This window comes from Quercus suber, unplaced genomic scaffold, assembly GCF_002906115.3.
Source record: "Quercus suber isolate HL8 unplaced genomic scaffold, Cork oak 2.0 scaffold_654, whole genome shotgun sequence".
Lineage (NCBI taxonomy): Eukaryota > Viridiplantae > Streptophyta > Magnoliopsida > Fagales > Fagaceae > Quercus > Quercus suber.
Window position 1 is genome coordinate 263,312 of NW_027070095.1, and position 16,206 is coordinate 279,517.

Here is a 16,206-nt window from a genome sequence, read left to right on the forward strand (position 1 = left end):
TACGCATTCTTCAATACCTGAAGGACACTCTCTTTCATGGCCTTTTCTACCCTACTCAATCTCCTCTTATTCTTTGTGCATTCTCTTATGCTAATTGGACAAGAGATCCTACTGATTGCAGGTCCACCATTGGCTATTGCTTTCTTCTTGATTCTTCTCTGATTTCTTGGCAAAGCAAGAAACAAACCCTTGTGGCCCGCTGTAGTACTGAAGTAGAATATTGTGCCCTTGTTGATACCACATCTGAGCTCCTTTGGCTACAATGGCTTTTTAAGGACTTAGGTGTGTCTATATCCTCTGCTACCTCTATTTATTATGACAACCAAAGTGCCATTTATATTGCTCACAATGATGTCTTCCATGAATGGACTAAATACATCGAGATCGATTGTCATTTTATCCATTATCATCTTGTCCATGGTGCTCTCAAGCTATTATCGGTCCCCTTTAAAGATCAACTTGTAGATATCTTCACCGCTTTCATGCTTTGATTGACAACCTCAAGTTGGTCTCGCACCTACCATGAGTTTGAGGGGGGCTGTTAATGTGTAATAGGCTGTGGGCTTTAGGCCCACTTTGTTTACTTGTATAACACACATACTTGTACTACACACTTTGCCTCCTATATAAAAATACTCATGTATATTTTATTACTTGGGAAATACAATACTATTCATTCAGTATTTCTAACATTGTTAATTGCCAACACTAATTAATGTTTTACTTTTTAGTTAGAAGAATATTAGATATTTGATGACATATTACATATTTTGATTAGTAGACAAGTTGGGTTTGAAGTAATGTCGCTCTAATCTTATAGTTTTTGGTTGGAAGCAAATTTTGACAATCATAGTTTAGACTAAATTTTTTTTCTTATACCTTTTATACTTTTGAAAATTTTGAAGATAATCAAATCGATATATATATATATATATAAGCAGATACCTCATGCAGGAGTGCACGATGTCTTGCCATGTGATGCTCTAATTTTACATTTAACATTTTTTTAGGACAAAATGGGCTTCTGCCCTTTTCAAGCAAATTATATAGGGAAATGCCCCCCTTTCCAAACTAAATAGGGAAATGCCCCTCTTTTAAAATTCTATTTTTGATCAATCAAGTTAGAAAAAAAAAATTCTAAAACCCTATAGTGGCATTTTAAGGAGCCTATAGTGACGTTTTAAAGACCTATAGTGACGTTTTTTAACTCGACTTCAAAGAAATCGAGTTATAGGTAAAAAAATGCCACTATAGGTCGATTTCATTGCCTAACTCGATTTCATTGAAGTCGAGTTAAAAAAACGTCATTATATGTCCTTAAAACGTCACTATAGGCTCCTTAAAAACGCCACTATAGGGCCTAACTCGATTTATCAAAAATCGAGTTTTAAAAAAAGGGCATTTCCTTATTTAGTTTGGGAAGGGGGGCATTTCCATATATAATTTGCTCGAAAAGGGCAGAAGCCCATTTTGTCCCATTTTTTTTACTACCCAAAAGTTTACATTAACTTATATTTTACCGTTATCTCATTAATCTCCCATTGATTGTCTGACATTATACCACACATTTCTTTCTTTTTCATGTCTTTTAGCATACCCATCATTTTAGTATTAAAAACAAAAGAAAAAAAAATTAAGAACTAATAGTAATAACTAACTAGATAAGGCACTTGGGAGAGATAGAGAAACACGAAAATGTTGTGAACTATTAAATGAAACGCATTGTTTCTGACGGGACTGACGAACTCATTTACTGAAGACGACGACCATAAGTCCAACGAAGACATTCCTGAACGAGCAAATTAATACCCACTGACAGGACTGACGAACTCATTTGCCAAGACGACCTCAACAATACAGATGAGGGCATACTTGGACGAACAAAACCAATGCCCACATCACTGACGAGGGTAAAGCCATCCATTCAATACAGCCAATTAATACATAGGGCAGTTACAGATCCAGCTGTGTGAGCCGTTGGAGCACATTGAAGCCACATTATGAGACACGAAACGTTACTAAGAAGAGCATTAAAACCACCTTAATTGCCCCAACGGCTAGGAGCTGTAACTGCATATATAAAGCCTCCACATTGCCAAGTGCAAGGTACATACACACATAGACACTAAGAGATCTCTTTCATTTTTGTTCAATTACATTGTTTATTCCTAAGAGAGCTTCTTATACTGACTTTGGCATCGGAGGTATTGTGGCAGGCACCACACTGGTGACCACCTTTGAGAGTACGTTCATACAGGCTGAGGATTGCTTCCATCTGACCAACTCGACTGACGAGCTTACGGTTCATCAGTATAACTCTACTGACGAACTTACTCTACTGACGAACTTATTCTACTGACGAACTTACTTGACTGACGAACTTACTTGACTGACGAATTTACGCTTCATCAGTTTCACTATTACCAAAATAAAAGACCTGAGTTTGACAATGTATTTGTAAGAGATGGAAAGGGGAATATGAGGGGCCACCACCTCTTTCATATTGGCCTCCCCCCACCATTAAGCCGTTAAAATCTCTACGAGTAATTTTTTTTTTTTTTTAATCATGGTTTTAAATCATTTATAAGATACATGCATATGCACTTGCTCACATTATATTTTAATGTCGCACTATCGATGAGTGGAAGGCGGTGAAAGATTTGGACATACTTTCATTTCATGGTATGTAATCCATGAACACAACACAAATTAGTTGATTTCTACGGTCCAGTTACTCTTTTGCATTTATTTTTGGTTTCATGATTTAAAAAAATAAAACGACACTTACCTTGAGAAGGCTACAAATGCGCAGTGAAGTTACTAAACTAATTTTTAATATCTCTGAAAAATAAAAAATGTGTTGAAAACACAAGAGCTGTTTGGACCCCCAATTAAAAGTTACGACTCGATTGATTTTACATTAACTTAATACTAAGTGCGGAATAGTATAAAAGCGAGTGAATAAATAAACAAGCTACTCTAATCCATAATTAAAGCAACACAGCAGTAAAATGGAAAGTAAAAGAGTAGGGAAGAAAGATGCAAACACAAGATAACACACCAATGTGTTATTGAAGAGGAAACCGAAGAACTCGGCAAAAAACTTCTTCCCCGCCCTCCAAGCGGTAATCGATTCACTAGACAATCAGTTGGGATACATGAGTTAGCAAGAGACCCTCCAAACCTAATCTACCCGATGTACCTAAGCTCTCCAAGCTCCTACTTTAACAAGACTTCTCGGAACCGTATCTTGTCAAGCTCTCCAGATCCCGCAACAAGCTTCATGTTGCATCTGCCATCTTTGACTTCTTCCAATGCTTCCTAGTAGCACCAAAACTTTACTTGACACTCTGAAAGAGTGCGGTAAGTGTTTGGGCCATCAACCTCTCAATGGTATGGAAATGGGGCGGTAGGAATTAAGGAAATTCCACAAGCAAATGTGTAGAGGATTATGGGTATAATAATTTCTAACTCTTAAGGTGTTTGGCTAGGATTTTCTCTCAGAAGCACTCCTCAACATTTGTGGGTAATGTGAGTATAAATAGTGTAGGCACAGAAAGTGTGAATCAGAATAGACAGGCTAGCAAAACAAAATGTCTCATGGGTGTCTCGCGAGAAGGCCTTACCTACTAGATACTCACAAGACACAACTGTCTCCATCCTGACCTGACTCTTCGCATTCCAGCATGTGCAAGGCACATAAGTCACTTCGCGAGATGCTTAGTCGCGAGATACCAGTGAGAATACTTCAATCTTCATTTGCTTGAGTCTTCACACACTCTCTCTCTATCACACAACCCTTACAATCAAATCCTACAATAAATACAGGGTACAAAAGATTGAACAATAATTACAATTAAATTTGTCATGAAATAAAATCCAACAAAAACACATAGTTGTATATAACAACTTTACAATCTCTCCCCCTTTGGCTATTCCGTGACAAAACCCCTAAAATAGACTTTAGACTTAAATGTGAGTTTGGGAACAGTGGCAAAACTCACTCACACCTAATCTAGAAGCTGTGAAGCACTTGCACGTATATACCTGTTACCTGAAACACTTACACACAAACAAAACTTTCATTAAGCTTATGACAAGTTGAACACAAGGTACGTACATGAGCAAGTAAAGTGCGATCAAGTTTGTAAACATTATAAAACATGTAAGCATATCTTGATCAAACAAAAACAGTCATTAAAGAATGACTACAATGAACATTTAGCAAGTAAATGCTCATACGGACGCACAATGCAATTAATAACAATCCAAAGGATCAATTGCATGTCCAACACTCAACCAATGCAAAATACATGAAGTATTTGCATCTAGGATACAAAATCCTACTAGGGCACAGGAGTGAGGTACTTAAGACATATTAGCAATATCTTAAAAGTACAAAAAATATGCTACAAAGCATAGAGATAATCACAAATACTGAAAATAAAAACAGAGTATTTAAAGCTTTAAACAAAAGCAGTAACAGTAAAAACTGTAAACAAAAACCACTTCTAGCTTCTCCTCCCCCTATCACTACACTCCCCTATCAATGACACCATTTTCTCCTCCTTTATATCATGAACACCATCTCCCCCTTTTTGTCATGGAATAACTAGTCTCCATTTTCTTCTAGCTTCCTTTGAATTTCGTCCATCTGAGTTTGGAGAGATGTGAACTTTATGTCAAAGTGAATGTACTGGGAGTACATGATAGTAGATAGTCTGGAAATCTTGGTATTAATCTCTTGAAGTGCAGCAATGATGTTTTCTAATTGTTCATCAAAGGCATAGGGGGTAGAACTTGAGCTTCCCGGAGTTGCATGATTTTCTTGCTTGGTATTTTTCTTGGTGTGACTCATACTTGCATGAAGAGTACGAGTGTTAATTGGACTTGGCCTTGGGTATGGATGCTCATCTTCTGAAAGATGGACACCGTTGAGCTTCAAGATCCTTGAGATAAGGCGACAGAACGGAATACAATTCCTTGAAGCAGTCCGATCAACCGTTTTGGCCAAGATGTGAAAAATATAAGAACACACATCAATCTCTTCATCAATGATCAGATCATGTAAGAATAATGCTCGACCAAGATTCATATACCCGGTGCTGGACAGAGGATAGAAATTGCTATACATGATCATTGTGAGCAGTCTTAATTCTGGGGAAATGGATGCCACACTAATTGATTTCCTATTGGAGGAGAGTTCCAAATTAGCTCCTAAAGCTTCTTTAAGAACCTCTTCATCTGGATTTAGCTCATCATATATCGGTGGTATGGGGAGTATTGGCTGGTTAATGTGTAAGATTTCCGCCAAATAAACCGGTGTCACTGAGAAACTTTTTTCTCTAACCTAACATTTTAACTCTTCTCCTTCAACAATGGCATTGGCATAGGCATAGAACTCTTTTACCATGTTCTCGTATGCTTCCTCAAGAGTTGAAAGCAGAAAGTTTCAATCCTTAGTGGCAAACCATATTGGAATATTAGTTTCATGGAGAGATGGTTGGTCAACAGCCCTTTCAACCAGCAATGGAGCATCTCGAAAATAGGTTGAATAGGTCTGAAATGCAGCATAAAATCTGAACAAGTCAAGATCATACAATTCTATTGAAAAACTAGTCCTCTTTGACCTTGGTGACAGGTCATTAACATCAATTACCGGCTCTTTCCCTTTGCTGCTACCTCCTTTCATAGCTGAGCGCTTAAATGGAGACATCTGCACAACTGAACACAAAATAGACCAGAAACATGTGCAAAAACACAAAACAGAACACAGAACTTGATTAGATTCAAGTTAGTTCAAAGAAAAGGTAAAATAACCTAAAACAAAGCATAAATAACTAAAAACAACTTGCTAAAACAGTTAAACACAGTACACATAGACACAATGTATGAAATTAAGTAGGTGTGCATGTGTGTGCATATGTGTGCATGTGCTGATGCATAAGTGTGCATGTGCTGATGCATGAGGATGCAACATGAGATGCATGAGATGTGCCTAGAGGTGTGCATGGCATGGCATTAAGGCACAAAATTGACAAAGTGTGTAAAACACAAACATTTATCAAAACAAAGAAAGAATGATCATTCAAGACCAAAAACAAACATTGGAACTCAGTTGAGTCCAATTCAACACAGAAATGTCATTCGGACATTATGTCAAACACCTAACATGCAATAATGCACAATAGTTATGGATAATGCATGAACATGGTGAAAACTTGCCTCAATACATGCTAAAATGCCTCATGGGGCCAACACAGATGCACAAACAACAAATGGGACACAGCCCAATCAAAGATTTAATAAAAAATTTGCAAAATGAAGAACCCCAACCCAATTTTGAAAAATCCCCAAATTTTGAAACCCTAACTCAAATAACTGCATTATCTTAGAAAAAAAACATGAAGAAAATGTTTTAGAAACCATACCTTGAAGTTGAAAATGCAGAAATTAGGCTTGAGAATGATGGGGTTTGAGTAAAATGTAATGTTGAGGAGTACTTCTGAGAGAAAACCCTAGCCAAACACCTTGAGAGTTAGAGATTGTTATACCCACAATCCTCTACACATTTGCTTGTGGAATTTCCTCAACTCCTATCTCTCCATTTCCATACCATTGAGAGGTTCATGGCCCAAAGACTTACCACACCCTTTCAGAGTGCCAAGTAAAGTTTTGGTGCTGCTGGGAAGTATTGGAAGAAGCCAAGGATGGCAGATGCAACATAGAGCTTGTTGTGGGATTCGCAGAGCTAGACAAGACACGGTTCCGAGAAGCCTTGTTGGAGTAGGAGGTTGAAGGGCTTAGGTTCATCGGGTAGATTAGGCTTGGAGGGTCTCTTACTAACTCATGTATCCCAACTGATTTTCTAGTGGATCGATTAACGATTGGAGGGCGGCGGAGAGGTTTTTGGCCGAGTTCTTCGATTTCCTCTTTCATAACACATCGGCGTGTTATCTTATGTTTGTATTTTTCTTCCCTACTCTTTTACTTTCCATTTTACTGCTGTGTTGCTTTAATTATGGATTAGAGAAGCTTGTTTGTTTATTAACTCGCTTTTACACTATTCCACACTTAGTATTAAGTTAGTGTAAAATCAATCATGCCGTAACTTTTAATTGGGGGGTCCAAACAGTTCTTGTGTTTTCAATACATTTTTGAGCTTTCAATTGGTATCAGAATGGACAAGCTGGCAGAACAGAATGTCTTGCGGGTGTCTCGCGAGAAAGCCTTACCTGCGAGATACTCATGAGACACAGCTGTCTCCATCCTGGCCTGACTCTTTGCATTCCAGCATGTGCAAGGCATATGAGTCACTTCGCGGGATACTTAGTCACGAGATACCCACAAGAACACTTTCGTCTTCAATTGCTTGAGTCTTCACACTCTCTCTCTATTACACAACCCTTACAATCAAATCCCACAATAAATATAGGGTACAAAAGATTGAACAATAATTACAATCAAATTTGTCACAGAATAAAAGTTAACAATAACACATAGTTGTAAATAACAACTTTACAATCTTAATATATATATATATATATATTTCTTTATTCAAATTTAAAGATCTCATGCGGGAGTGTATGAGGTCTTGTCATGTGGCACTCTAATTTTGCATTTAGCCATTTTACCTCCTTTTATTAAGTTTTTTTTTTTTTTTTTACTACTACCTAATAGATCTTAGTAACTTATTTTTACTGTTGTATAAAATATGGGTTGCTCTTGACAATTAAACCAAATGTTATTCTCTACAAAATGGACAACCTTTTAAAAATAGATCAAACCTTATGAAAAGCCCAACCCCAGTTATTACCTTATATATTATGACCCAAGTCTAACACTTCCCATGTGTAAATCAAAGCCTCTTACCCACTTACAAACTCGCTTCCTCCTCCCCCACGTAAACATAATACTTCTAGAAAATTTCATTCTCTTGAAATCATGTCTTCATTTTTTTTCTCAATTTCAATTCAATACACTTTTGTCTATTAATAATGTTCTATGCAATTTATGCAGGCAAATTCTCTTTGTCATCGACTAGTGCAACAAAAATATATATAAATCTTGAGATTCCTGAGGTTGCTAAAATAATTGACAAGTGCATATTTCTAAAATTTAAAATAACAAAAAGTTTAATAAATAGCACATATTATCTCACAAAATGCCATTTACATAATATTTTCTTTAAAAAAAAAAAATCAATGATAGGAATGGTCAAAACAATTTTCATTGGAGGATTTATCTTTAAAGAATATGAAGACAATAATACATTGAATAGGATCCTACGAAACAGGTTTGTTAATCATTTCAAATTGTACTCATCATTTAAAAAAAAAATAATACATCATATTATTTACATAAAAAAATAATACATATTAATTTCAAAGTTCATTGCATGATGTGAACTGCTAGAGTTTTGCAACAATAAGCAACATTGATACAACGATGGGTTTGTATTATATTTCGTGCGTGCTTTGTGGAAGGAATGTCAAACCACAATTAGGATCATTTTGGTGAAACAAAACCAAATTTCCCTACCCCAAGGTTAGAGGCACTCACATTAATTACAAACTCTCCAAATATATATAAAATATTCATCTCACTATAACTACTATTTATACAATTGCAAACTACATCAGATACAAGATTCAAATTGAAGTTTTTTATACAACTGACAAAACAACTTTTGTGATATTTGATCAAGATGCTGAGAAAATCCTAAATAAATTTACAAGAGATCTTGCTGAAAAATAAACTAAGGTTCAACTTATTTAAATTATTAAATTACTGTAAAACTATTGATCATAATATATATTAAATTCCTCATATGTAGATTAATATTGGAGAAAGAATCCCATATGATTTGAAGAAAATTTTAGGAAAAAAAATGTATTTTCCTACTTCATTTGAATGAATTCAATTTAAAGAATGGTTTTAAAAATTACACAATTAATAAGATTTTTGATATCCAATCAAGAATCTTCCAGTGTCAATTCATTAGTAATTAACACATATGATGCAACAAAAGGAAATGAGTGATGAAAGGTTAAAAATTGCACAAATAGGGACGAACCAAACTTCAAACTCCATACCGCAATAACAAAGTATTGAAGAAACAAAAAAAAAAAGATTTCGTAATGAAGCTTTTTATTACATCACATAATAATGATCAATAATATGGAATGAATTAATATGCTTTTATCAACTTTTATTATACAATATTACTCCAAAGTTTTTTTTTTTATTGCTCATTACTTGAATAGAATAATTGTAATGAATATATGTGTGCAATTTATAATTTTTGCTTCTTATGATGAACTCATTACTAACAAAGTTTTGTAACAAATATACTATAATATATGTACAACATTCTCCAAAAAAATATTTACATAAAAAATTATAATATTATCCGTGCATTACACGGGCAACTTACTAGTTGAATTTTAATTGTAGTTGGTTCTCCAGCTAAGATTGAGATTAGTAAATTAGTAGTAGATATTTCATGTCCATACAAGAAGTCAAATATAGTACAAAATTATTCTTAGATCAACATACAATTAAAATGGGAAATAAATGCATCATCAACCAAATATGCTTATAAAGAAATTGGGTGAATAAATTCATATGAATGCCAAGGAAAATATCCAATGAACCTGAGAGCCTAACAGATATGTATGTCTTAAATTCTTCCTCTTCAACTACTCAAAAGGTTCTATATACACATTCCATAGTACTATAAACTATAGCATGTTTCTTCAAGATAAAAAAGCACAAAAGTACCAATAGAAACATAATTTTAAGTAGCTGAACGCAGTTGTTGATTCACATAAGCTGACAATACACATGTGATTTGAGTCATAATAGCATTCCATATTTAAATATGCCTCATAGAAGACAAAAATAGGGGGATATCACAAGATCAAATATATTCGAACAATTTATCTATCATAAAAATAAGCTTCTTGTAATTAACATTATAATTAGATGTACTGCAAAAGCCAATAATGACCATATAGCTTGAACTGAGGAATTAAGAAGATGACCCTGGAATTTTAATATACGCACTAAATAAGTAATTGGCTGCTCCTTTTTCAAAATCCACAGTTTTAGAGCTTTTTTTTTATTATCTTTCAATCTTTTTTGATGAACTATTATCTTTCAATCTCTTCTATCATTTCCTCAATCTGTTGTTTATATTTTAGCAAAAAAAAAAATGATAATATAAATGTCAAATGGAAATATCAAATGCCATAAAAGGATAATATAAATCTCTAACAAAAATTATGCTTTTAACAATACTAACACGACTACTACAATTAAACGCATAACAATGGTTTCAATTCATTCATAACATTAATGACTTCTCAGTAAGATATCACATTTGCACCATCAAGTAAAGCAAGGTTCTCCATGTAAGTAGCAATAACTAAAGGATGTATAGCTTGAATACTAGTCTCTTTCTCATATAGAGTTTTGGGGTCAATTAAAACATACTTATCTTTCAAGATGCAAAACTCTTGGGACTTCTTTTGGATTAAGAGTGATCCATACTTGGTGAAACCAATGAAACAAGTATGAGTTTTAACTGGTACAACACAAAGTTTATTCCATGATTCACACACACCGTACTCCGTCATCTCCCATACGCAACATAGCATGCCATGTGATTGTTGTTCAAATTTTGCTAAAGCTAGTTTTTCCTTGACTGATGTAAAACATTTCCCATCTTTGAAAGAGTGATCATCAGGCAGAGGTAACTCTTTGAATTTCTCACTATTGACATCAAATGATAATATCATTTCAACATAGCGCATCTCTTGTCCTCCTCCCTCTCCTATCATATCTAGCATCCAATGCAAATGTCCACTAACAAATGGGAATGGCTTAACACAACTAAATTTGTAGAAAATGACATTGGGTCTCCATGAGATTCCAACTCTTTTCCATGAATCTGAACTTAATGTATACACCTCAGCCTCAAGGGGAGGCATAGGTCCGGTAAAAGGCCTTGAGATCCTCACGACTTTGTAATCATTTTTTTGAGAATGGTGAGCAAATCCAAGTTTAGCAAGATGTAATTGGCTCAAACAAGTATCAAGCAACTTCTTAAATTTTCTAATGCTGGGGTTCCACAAGCATACATCATTAAACCCAAAGAATACATTATTACTTAGGGAATTTTGCAGCCTAAAATCGCTGAAACACAATAGTCCATTGCATGAACCGACTAAAAAGGCAAGCCCAGATTGAAAACTAAAGGGGATTTTAAACTCAGATATACCATCAAACGTGCGGTCACAAGTGACCTTCAAGTCTTGATTGTCAAGATTAATTGATGGCATGTGTATGACATAACCTTGATTGTGGCACAACAACATATTAAGGTGGGTGGAAATGAAATTGGGGCTGGTGATGCGAAAGTACCAGGATTTGCGAACACACCTGAAACTTAGGAGTGATTTCATGGGTAGCCTTGCTAGGATGTCCAACACAATGTCATCTAGGAGATGGTTCTTCCTCTGTCGGAGGATCGGTGATTGTGGTCGTGCTTCTTTCATTTGGGATATTTTCCACCGCAAGAGGGGGACACCAAAGAGAGAGAGTGAGCAACACTACTTTTGGAATTCACATCGATGATTGATGAGGGATCAATAAGTTTTTCAAAATAGGCATAATATAATATTGTTGATTTTTCTCAACATTAATTCATTGGTATGCTCTCTTCGATGTATAAGTCTATTTTTTTTTTTAGAGAGAGTTTCAACCTATGGCGTCCGCTCCTAATGATATCTCTTTATCATCAAACTAAGACACCAATTAGTTTTTGGTATAGGTGGGGATTGAACCCCAGATCTCTTATACAGCCATAAAAGATTTTACTAATTAAGCTAATTGGAACCTACAATGTATAAGTCTAATTAAATACTTTGCAAATGTATCTTTTTTGAATGCTTTATCTCGGCGAAATGCTTTCTTATGTTTGGTAGAGTATATTCGTTTGTGTTGACTATTATACTTTTTCAAAGATAGTTTTTCAAGTTTCCAAATTTTCTAATGTAGGTCATAGGAAAACTAAAATTTGGTAAACAAAAATCCTTAATGAAAATTTGGCTTATTCTTAAGAGGTTGTTTTTTGTGTTTATTTTATGAAAAACATTTTCATTATCAGAGTTTCCTTTTCATGTTTTGAATATTTTTTTTTTTTTTACTACTACCTAATAGATCATAGTAACTTATTTTTACTGTTGTATAAAATATGGGTTGCTCTTGACAATTAAACCAAATGTTATTCTCTACAAAATGGACAACCTTTTAAAAATAGATCAAACCTCATGAAAAGCCCAACCCCAGTTATTACCTTATATATTATGACCCAAGTCTAACACTTCCCATGTGTAAATCAAAGCCTCTTACCCACTTACAAACTCGCTTCCTCCTCCCCCACGTAAACATAATACTTCTAGAAAATTTCATTCTCTTGAAATCATGTCTTCATTTTTTTTCTCAATTTCAATTAAATACACTTTTGTCTATTAATAATGTTCTATGCAATTTATGCAGGCAAATTCTCTTTGTCATCGACTAGTGCAACAAAAATATATATAAATCTTGAGATTCCTGAGGTTGCTAAAATAATTGACAAGTGCATATTTCTAAAATTTAAAATAACAAAAAGTTTAATAAATAGCACATATTATCTCACAAAATGCCATTTACATAATATTTTCTTTAAAAAAAAAAAATCAATGATAGGAATGGTCAAAACAATTTTCATTGGAGGATTTATCTTTAAAGAATATGAAGACAATAATACATTGAATAGGATCCTACGAAACAGGTTTGTTAATCATTTCAAATTGTACTCATCATTTAAAAAAAAAATAATACATCATATTATTTACATAAAAAAATAATACATATTAATTTCAAAGTTCATTGCATGATGTGAACTGCTAGAGTTTTGCAACAATAAGCAACATTGATACAACGATGGGTTTGTATTATATTTCGTGCGTGCTTTGTGGAAGGAATGTCAAACCACAATTAGGATCATTTTGGTGAAACAAAACCAAATTTCCCTACCCCAAGGTTAGAGGCACTCACATTAATTACATACTCTCCAAATATATATAAAATATTCATCTCACTATAACTACTATTTATACAATTGCAAACTACATCAGATACAAGATTCAAATTGAAGTTTTTTATACAACTGACAAAACAACTTTTGTGATATTTGATCAAGATGCTGAGAAAATCCTAAATAAATTTACAAGAGATCTTGCTGAAAAATAAACTAAGGTTCAACTTATTTAAATTATTAAATTACTGTAAAACTATTGATCATAATATATATTAAATTCCTCATATGTAGATTAATATTGGAGAAAGAATCCCATATGATTTGAAGAAAATTTTAGGAAAAAAAATGTATTTTCCTACTTCATTTGAATGAATTCAATTTAAAGAATGGTTTTAAAAATTACACAATTAATAAGATTTTTGATATCCAATCAAGAATCTTCCAGTGTCAATTCATTAGTAATTAACACATATGATGCAACAAAAGGAAATGAGTGATGAAAGGTTAAAAATTGCACAAATAGGGACGAACCAAACTTCAAACTCCATACCGCAATAACAAAGTATTGAAGAAACAAAAAAAAAAAGATTTCGTAATGAAGCTTTTTATTACATCACATAATAATGATCAATAATATGGAATGAATTAATATGCTTTTATTAACTTTTATTATACAATATTACTCCAAAGTTTTTTTTTTTATTGCTCATTACTTGAATAGAATAATTGTAATGAATATATGTGTGCAATTTATAATTTTTGCTTCTTATGATGAACTCATTACTAACAAAGTTTTGTAACAAATATACTATAATATATGTACAACATTCTCCAAAAAAATATTTACATAAAAAATTATAATATTATCCGTGCATTACACGGGCAACTTACTAGTTGAATTTTAATTGTAGTTGGTTCTCCAGCTAAGATTGAGATTAGTAAATTAGTAGTAGATATTTCATGTCCATACAAGAAGTCAAATATAGTACAAAATTATTCTTAGATCAACATACAATTAAAATGGGAAATAAATGCATCATCAACCAAATATGCTTATAAAGAAATTGGGTGAATAAATTCATATGAATGCCAAGGAAAATATCCAATGAACCTGAGAGCCTAACAGATATGTATGTCTTAAATTCTTCCTCTTCAACTACTCAAAAGGTTCTATATACACATTCCATAGTACTATAAACTATAGCATGTTTCTTCAAGATAAAAAAGCACAAAAGTACCAATAGAAACATAATTTTAAGTAGCTGAACGCAGTTGTTGATTCACATAAGCTGACAATACACATGTGATTTGAGTCATAATAGCATTCCATATTTAAATATGCCTCATAGAAGACAAAAATAGGGGGATATCACAAGATCAAATATATTCGAACAATTTATCTATCATAAAAATAAGCTTCTTGTAATTAACATTATAATTAGATGTACTGCAAAAGCCAATAATGACCATATAGCTTGAACTGAGGAATTAAGAAGATGACCCTGGAATTTTAATATACGCACTAAATAAGTAATTGGCTGCTCCTTTTTCAAAATCCACAGTTTTAGAGCTTTTTTTTTATTATCTTTCAATCTTTTTTGATGAACTATTATCTTTCAATCTCTTCTATCATTTCCTCAATCTGTTGTTTATATTTTAGCAAAAAAAAAAATGATAATATAAATGTCAAATGGAAATATCAAATGCCATAAAAGGATAATATAAATCTCTAACAAAAATTATGCTTTTAACAATACTAACACGACTACTACAATTAAACGCATAACAATGGTTTCAATTCATTCATAACATTAATGACTTCTCAGTAAGATATCACATTTGCACCATCAAGTAAAGCAAGGTTCTCCATGTAAGTAGCAATAACTAAAGGATGTATAGCTTGAATACTAGTCTCTTTCTCATATAGAGTTTTGGGGTCAATTAAAACATACTTATCTTTCAAGATGCAAAACTCTTGGGACTTCTTTTGGATTAAGAGTGATCCATACTTGGTGAAACCAATGAAACAAGTATGAGTTTTAACTGGTACAACACAAAGTTTATTCCATGATTCACACACACCGTACTCCGTCATCTCCCATACGCAACATAGCATGCCATGTGATTGTTGTTCAAATTTTGCTAAAGCTAGTTTTTCCTTGACTGATGTAAAACATTTCCCATCTTTGAAAGAGTGATCATCAGGCAGAGGTAACTCTTTGAATTTCTCACTATTGACATCAAATGATAATATCATTTCAACATAGCGCATCTCTTGTCCTCCTCCCTCTCCTATCATATCTAGCATCCAATGCAAATGTCCACTAACAAATGGGAATGGCTTAACACAACTAAATTTGTAGAAAATGACATTGGGTCTCCATGAGATTCCAACTCTTTTCCATGAATCTGAACTTAATGTATACACCTCAGCCTCAAGGGGAGGCATAGGTCCGGTAAAAGGCCTTGAGATCCTCACGACTTTGTAATCATTTTTTTGAGAATGGTGAGCAAATCCAAGTTTAGCAAGATGTAATTGGCTCAAACAAGTATCAAGCAACTTCTTAAATTTTCTAATGCTGGGGTTCCACAAGCATACATCATTAAACCCAAAGAATACATTATTACTTAGGGAATTTTGCAGCCTAAAATCGCTGAAACACAATAGTCCATTGCATGAACCGACTAAAAAGGCAAGCCCAGATTGAAAACTAAAGGGGATTTTAAACTCAGATATACCATCAAACGTGCGGTCACAAGTGACCTTCAAGTCTTGATTGTCAAGATTAATTGATGGCATGTGTATGACATAACCTTGATTGTGGCACAACAACATATTAAGGTGGGTGGAAATGAAATTGGGGCTGGTGATGCGAAAGTACCAGGATTTGCGAACACACCTGAAACTTAGGAGTGATTTCATGGGTAGCCTTGCTAGGATGTCCAACACAATGTCATCTAGGAGATGGTTCTTCCTCTGTCGGAGGATCGGTGATTGTGGTCGTGCTTCTTTCATTTGGGATATTTTCCACCGCAAGAGGGGGACACCAAAGAGAGAGAGTGAGCAACACTACTTTTGGAATTCACATCGATGATTGATGAGGGATCAATAAGTT

At 33.9% G+C, this 16,206-nt stretch overlaps 2 protein-coding genes across 2 annotated transcripts; both read right to left on the reverse strand.

Annotated features, from left to right (window-relative positions):
• Nucleotides 1-10,367: 10,367 nt before the first annotated feature.
• On the reverse strand, nt 10,368-10,994 carry LOC111999149 (F-box/kelch-repeat protein At3g06240-like). Its single transcript, XM_024031268.2, has one exon. The coding sequence runs from the start codon at nt 10,992-10,994 to the stop codon at nt 10,368-10,370; it is 627 nt and encodes a 208-aa protein (XP_023887036.2).
• Nucleotides 10,995-14,912: 3,918 nt separating this feature from the next.
• Nucleotides 14,913-15,539, reverse strand: LOC136064267 (F-box/kelch-repeat protein At3g06240-like). The gene has a single exon (XM_065765805.1). The coding sequence runs from the start codon at nt 15,537-15,539 to the stop codon at nt 14,913-14,915; it is 627 nt and encodes a 208-aa protein (XP_065621877.1).
• Nucleotides 15,540-16,206: the final 667 nt, after the last annotated feature.

Bases quoted from the DNA above. Each gene is read 5' to 3' on its own strand.
- LOC111999149 (XM_024031268.2), bottom strand. From the start codon at position 10,994: ATGCCTCCCCTTGAGGCTGAGGTGTATACATTAAGTTCAGATTCATGG.
- LOC136064267 (XM_065765805.1), bottom strand. From the start codon at position 15,539: ATGCCTCCCCTTGAGGCTGAGGTGTATACATTAAGTTCAGATTCATGG.